Source organism: Limulus polyphemus, unplaced genomic scaffold (assembly GCF_000517525.1).
Source record: "Limulus polyphemus unplaced genomic scaffold, Limulus_polyphemus-2.1.2 Scaffold47, whole genome shotgun sequence".
Classification (NCBI taxonomy): Eukaryota; Metazoa; Arthropoda; class Merostomata; order Xiphosura; family Limulidae; genus Limulus; species Limulus polyphemus.
In genome coordinates, this window is record NW_013665657.1 from 1335656 (window position 1) to 1343050 (window position 7395).

Consider the following 7395-nt stretch of genomic DNA (forward strand, 5'->3'; position numbering starts at 1 on the left):
TCCCACCACTGTTTGTATGCATGTTAAACTGAAATTGATACTGTTGGTTATTCAGTTTATTTTTATACTGAGAAAAAACTAAATATTAAACTAAAAAACCACAAAATTCAGCTTCATTAAATATTTATTTTACTTAGAAAAACAAATTATAGAAAAATTCCAATGAAATACAGACACTTAAAAACAAGAAAATTTAGGACACTTCATAGCCTGTTTAATTTTTTATGAACAAACTTATTTCTACTTGAGAATTTTAACAGAGGCTTATAGTCAGATCTAATCCTCATGAACCAATGGTTTAACACATGCAAAAAAAAACCTCAACTGGGACAATTTCTTAACTTTACACAGTTTAATATGTAACTCAGAACTTAAGTTCTACCATTGGAAACAGTTCAGACTGGATACAAAAAACAGGTAATATGACGTTTATTGTGAATACTTAGTTGTTACTGGGTTTTCATTTGGGAGAATTTTATGAACTTGCAAAATATGTCACATTCCAAATCATTACTTGCCCACAGACACTAAAGTAACTGATCACTCAGCTACAAATTTTTTATTGAAATCAAAATACAGCCAGTATAATATAGAATTAAAACAGATACTGACCCCATATGTTTCAGAACCAAACTGATTCCTTCTTCAGTGGGGAACAGAACCCTGGATTTTACTGTTACATCTTCAGTGGGGAATGGCAATAAACATTATGATAAAGATATAGCCTACATATAACTCAACATGCAAACATGAATAATAAAAAAAAAAATCTAGAGGGTGATTAGCAAATTAAATACTGTAAACATTCGGACCAGTTGTAAAAGGGTAACAAGTTAAAGATTGTTTAATTGCAAAAGTTTCACTAAATTGATGTAGTTCCCCCTCTAGATTTTTTTTTAAAATGACTTCTAATGTATAAATAGTTTGTTTTTAACAAAAGTTTGCAATTGTAGATTCACTTTTTCAAAATTGAAATATGTTATTAATGATGGTGCTAACATATGTAACTTAATTTTCAATATTAATTTCAATGAAAAACTATACACCACAAAGCTAGATGAAATAAAATCTGGCCAAATATTTGGTAAAAAAAGATGAAATAAAAAAAGCCAAACAAGACACTTGCAAACATTTTGTATAATTTGATGATTTGTTATGAAACAGGTATTGAATTTTTCAAAGGCATTCTTCTATGGAGTCTTACCAAGCACTCATTCTCATAAAAATGGATATTTAGATACTACCAAGACCTGAAAAGATTAATTAAATAGTTAGAACAAACTCAATATTTCTACTTAATAATACCAAACAAATTGAAACAGCAGACTTGTCACTTTCAGAACTTAGGATTTCCTTGAACCTTTTGTTCACTCAGCTACAATTCTTAAGAATGGTGTTGGTATACTCTATACAACAGCATCTTTGGTCCTTTATTTCTAAGTTGTTTTCATCAAAAATGTTTTTTTCCTAACTTGGACTTAACTTTAGGAACCTACCTTTACTCTCCGAACTGCATAAGTATGTCCTGTGAGCTGAAATAGTGGTTGTCGGGTAAGTCGAAGATCCCAACCTCTAATCTGTCCATCTGTAGCACCCGTAACTATGATATTCTATAATCAAAGTAATATATATTTTGTGAACCTTGCAACATAGTACGTTTTGTCTGGAAATGCTGAGAACTAGTTTCTATACAGACTAAAAACTTAAAACAACTACTAAAACAGTGATGACACAATAAAGTGAAATATGCAAGTTTGTAAAGTTTTTTGCAGAGCTCACAAAGAGATTCAGTAAACAAGGATGAAACTAACAGTCACGGTTTAAGTTTTGACACATTATTTAAACACCAGTAACTACAGTCTTAAGATTCAAGGTAAATCAATTTGTACGTATGACAAACTGAAAACTTTTCTTGTAGCAGACTGAGACAGCTTGTTCACTCAACTACCATTTCTACTGGTGTTTAAATGTAGAAGGAAAGATTATTTATATAAATATATAAGTATATAATGACTTGTCTTTGATATAAGTAAGACCAAAGTTAAGTAACTCGTAGCAAGAACTTGTTGTTTATAAAAATAAGGATGGGTGAGATGAGTTATGACTAGTTAATTTGTATGAAGGAAACAAACAAGAAACAAAATTTTACAGATACTCTGCTGCCACCGAATAATCTATGGCTTGATTCAAAATCAATAGCGTTATTATTCTTTATTATATAAATGCTGCATTGTACGAATTGTATGCTTTTAAAGGCTATAAAGTAAATGTTAAAATGTGAATAATTGCTAGAAAATTTACATTACTTAATTTACTAAGATATTGAAAGACATGGAACTAGTTCTTTCACATGTTAAATGAATTACATTTTTCTACCAACTTTTAAATATATATACACCTACCTAACAGACCAGGTAGGGAGACACAAGGTTCAATTCAACACAAGCAATGAAGTTTAATATTAAACACTTACTATAGTGAACTTCTTTTAATATCTGATTTAGATTAATTAAAATGTTAATATATTTGAACAGGTAAAATATACTAATAGGCAAGAAATGTCTTAACATGCTTTGAAAATTATGAAGCTATTGGCCAGTCAGTAGCATAGAATTTGGAAACTAGGCATGCAGGGATGAAAATGCATAACTAGTTTAATAGCTAGATAATTGTGTGAAAAATATATTGTCAATGGAATACAGATTTATCTAAACAATACATTACATTTCCCATGAGAAAAACTGTCATTGTGTGTTTCTTGAAAATTGTTTCCAAGATCCTCACTGAAAATTCACAGTACAAGCTTGAGTTCTTTGGGAATTGTAAGTATACCACAACTGCTACTATATAGTAATTAAGTTAACAGTATCGATACACATCCCCAAATCATGTAAGAATTCACTTTTATTTTCATTAATTTCTAACTCAAACTACAATACCTTAAATGTACATATACTTTAGATATCCAGTTTCAAATAAATCAGAACTTGAAAGTAAATCCTAAAACCAACCAAATTTGGAAATACTGCAGGTGAATACTTATGATCCCAGTTGTATGTTAACTATTGAAAGCCAGAAGAGATGAACGTAACTACCATGTTAGGCCACTTTGTTTGAATTGCTCCATTCCGAGACAACCAGAGTATTTATGAATGCAATAATAATATTAATAGTAGTAAAAACATAAAATAATGCACCCAAACATTTTTCTTATCTGTAAATTAGTTTCAGGCTAGAAGAAAGAGGTCAACAGTTTTAGTAACTTTTACATTGCAAAAAAAGGTGTAAAAATTAGGAACTTCCACAGTTAAAATCAAAACTGGCAATTCTGCGAAGGCCAAAAAAGAAAAAAAAACTGTAAAATGTCTTTGTAATAATCTTTGTTTAATAATAATATCTCTACCTAAAATTCAGGTAAAGTATTAGATTTGTGTAATATTTTCCTAGAATATATTCTTTCAAATGTCAAATTGCACTTCCAAGATATGAACCAGCAAGCACAACCTGACATTTGATAGAATCCATATCTTGAAAATTCCCAGAGTTCGACAATGAGCAAGTTGTACATGTACTATCATGTCACAAGAGAATTTAATGTTCAACCTAGAGATATAATTCCCTACAGCAGACAGACAAACACTGAATAAAAGAGAACCTTGGAATCAATATTAGGAAATGTTCAAATGGAAAAATATAGTGCCATTGATGTTGAAAATTATACCTCCTGTGGCCTACAAGACAGGCACGTTACTAGTTTTAGTCTCGAGATAAAACTAGTTAATATTTAGTACTTAATTTAAGTTATCATTTAATAATTAAAAGTAAGGTGATTGTATAGGTTAGTAACCAATGACAATTAATATTTAATCACCAAAGCCTTACAGTAAGTATCTTATAAACTCATTTATACATTTAACTTATTTTTCAAAATCTGGTTCAACCTCTAACCTTCCTAATAGGATACACAAAAGTGAACGGAGAAAATAATAGTTTGCTTATGGAGAAGATATAAACCAGCATGTTTTTTCAGATTTTGAACTTCAGTATACTATTTAATTTTGTTTAGAAAGAACGGAAGTTACAACATGTGAATGGCATAATTCTTTAATTTATCAAATCTGGTTTACTTAATATGTATTAAATAATGCTATGCTACTACAATTGAAATAGTGTACTCACATTGTTCACGTGCATGACTAATTAACATAAGCAGTGGCTGAAAGTAAGGAGTAAAGAGGAATTTGTTGTAAAACAATAGGAATATCAAAGCAATGCAACAACTAACGGAAGAAATGGATTGGCAACTAAAGACCATGAAGAATAGAATACCAAGTGAGAGCCAAAAATGCAGATTTCCATTTTAATAAAGCATTAGTTTAAGTTGATGGAACTCCTATGTTTGAACTTCAATAATTTTTTTTAATTATTATTATACAAGACATGTAATTTGTTATACAAAAACTTTCAAAAACAAGCTAGAAGTATATGAAAATTCTTTACAATTCATTTAACTTATGGGAGCAATATTGGATGATTGGGTAATGGCACATTAATATGCGTGACATTAAGGTTTGTCTTATTCTTTTTCACTTTTGACCAATTTAGTACAAAGTATGCATAGTTTCTTATACACAGACCTTATCATATTTACACCAATCACAGCTAAGTATCTCAGAATCATGAGCAGCAATGGTCAAGTTTGGTTGTGCAGGGTTTTGGGTGCTCCAAACTCTCAAAGTGCCATCCCCTATAATAAAATAAGTGGGAAGTACACTTTAGAAATATTTATTTGCTCTATAAAAAAAAAAATAAAAAAATCTTAAGACTACAGTTACAAAACTCCTTCATGCACATATTGATAGTTTTCCAAAGATAGCCTGGCTTCAGAAACCTACAACCATGATTAAATTATTACAGAATAAAAGTCAAGCATAACTTTACCTGAAACAGATGCAAAGGATCCTTTTAGAACTGGAGCCCACACACAGCAGTAAACAACACTGGTATGTCCGACAAATGTGTTTAGTAAAACTGTAGTCTGGGGATCCCACTGAAGAAGAAGGAAAAAAAAAATTACAGATTCATAGTTTAAAAATAGTTATTGAGATCATGGAAAAAAAAATTACAGTTTATTTGTTACCATAAATAGATTTGTAGTTTAAAAATAGTTATTCAGATAATGGAAAAACCTGTAGTAAAACATACAAAACTTACTGGTAAATGTTTACTGAACGTGAAAGTATTACACCTACTTAATTATACCTTAGTTATGGAAACAAATTGTGTAATAACCATAAATTGACAAATGTGAGAATTTACTGTCACAAATTAGACTCTGGTTCATGATGTAAAAAGGTTGTTAGCCTACTCACCCATTCCTCTTTGTGCAAGTTAAGGAAAAATAGTGTTGTAGAGAAGTTGTAAACAAGCATTTCTAATAATTTTATAATATTCTGGAAATAATAGTCATTTTCTGACATTTATTTAGTGTAATTCATGAGGGGGTTGGTGAAGAATTCATATTTTCAATTGTTTACAGATGCAGGTAGTTTTGCCTGTAAACAAAACAGCCTACTTGTCAATTGTTTTTTTTATTTTTTATAATTTCTTTGCCTGTCTAAAAAACAAATCCTTTACTTTTGCCAATCATCTCTTGAGAATACATTATCCATTTTTTGATTTTTCAAGTGCTTCCTTTATTTTTTGTACAGGCCTTGGATCTTGGTTGAAATCTTATGGTGCCACATCAAGTTGTTTGACCGTTTAACAATGATACAGCTATGGAGAAGTTTTAAATATGATTGGATACTATGGATAGAGCAAGAATTAGACTATTGTGTACGAGTAGAATATATAGGTAATTTTTTTTTAGTTTCTGTCTTTTCAGTTTCTTTCATTTGTGAACTGTGAGAATGTTTCTTCAATGAGAAGAGGTCAGATACTTTGGAATAAGGTAAGCTTCTACATTTTATAGACAGGTTGAATGGGTAACAAAGAAAACTATTACAAGTTCAACAACAACAAATGTATAAAGGTTGGAGAAGGTTTTGCAATCATCAGGTAGAAGTAGTTTACCTAGGCACAGGAAGATGTATAGACAACATGAAACAAAGTCACATGACTGGAGAACTTAAGATTTAATAAAGGTATCTTGATGTCAGATTCTTTAAAATTATAATGTTTTTACTTTTATAGATATATTATAGTTTTATTGAGTTGTAATGTTTGCAAGCACGAGTTATGTTTACCAAATAAGGTTAGTTAAGTTTACTGTTTGGCAACTTGGGGAGTAAGGTAGGAGAGTGCCAAAGATTTTGATGATTGAAATTTTTGAGTGTTATTTTTTTTTATGTGATTCAAACCACATATAATCATGACTAAATAAAAATAATATTAACCTTATTGGTGAATGGTGATGGTAAAAGTTAAATATGTCACCATTTTAGCTAGAATAGATTAGCGTAGGATTACTACATATTTTAAAAAGACAAAATGGTGACCACACTGTGGTGACATTTAGCTGATGTAAGTGACTTGTTTGCGAAGTATTATGTTTGTGTGAAGTTATTTTGCAGAAATAAAACATTTTCACAACTTATTTGGATGGAAACACATAGGCACCTTTTTTTTTTCCATTTACTTCTACAGTTGTACCATTAGAGGATGCACATTTACTAATTGATAATAGATTTATTGATAAACAAATTCTGTTTATTGCCAAGATCTACTTTTATGAACGAATTATGTAAATTCATGACTGTTAACTACAGGTCCCCAATAATGCAAGTCATAGAAATATAAAAATATATTATCAATTTTACAATTAACTGTCCCAATTACCGTCCACAAATTTTGTATTTACCAAATTAGCTTTAATAAACTCAGGTAATGAAAAGAAATGGTTCCAAATTATACATCACCCAACATATCAGAAATGAACATCGTATATTAATAAGTACAATAAGTTCATAAACAGTTATAATTTATTATTCTCAATCCGAGACAGCTTATAACTCCAAAATAATTCATATCTGACATGATTTATGTTTAACTCTACACTTTTTCTTTATAACATAATATACAATTATGTTTTTTTCTTTTTAATTAAGAATATTTTTGGTTTTTATAGTAAACTTTACAAATCACAACTCTTCAGGTTCTGCAATTTACTTCATTTAACTTCTAATGTACAATTTAAAGCTAATGTAACTTAGTTTTATGTTTAGCAGAAAAGATAAGCAGTATTAGTCATTTTGGCACAAACAGCTTTGTTTAAGGCCGACTTTTTACTTTATATTTAAATTGAGGAAAGCAAACCTACTTTTACTTAATCTAGTGTTTAACACTTTCAATATGGGTCACAGGTGAAAGGCCGTGTCATCTCGTTTGTTGACT

At 29.8% G+C, this 7395-nt stretch overlaps 1 protein-coding gene across 2 annotated transcripts in view; it reads right to left on the reverse strand.

Moving 5' to 3' along the window:
* LOC106462765 (peroxisomal targeting signal 2 receptor-like) overlaps positions 1-7395 on the reverse strand; it is a 34429-nt gene that overhangs the window by 7410 nt on the left and 19624 nt on the right. For both annotated transcript variants that reach the window (XM_013922720.2, XM_013922729.2), the window contains exons 6-8: positions 4942-5050; positions 4638-4747; positions 1497-1610 (exon numbers count right to left, since the gene is read on the reverse strand). In XM_013922720.2, the coding sequence (XP_013778174.1) occupies positions 1497-1610; positions 4638-4747; positions 4942-5050 (333 nt within the window). The remainder of the gene's footprint in view (positions 1-1496; positions 1611-4637; positions 4748-4941; positions 5051-7395) is intronic.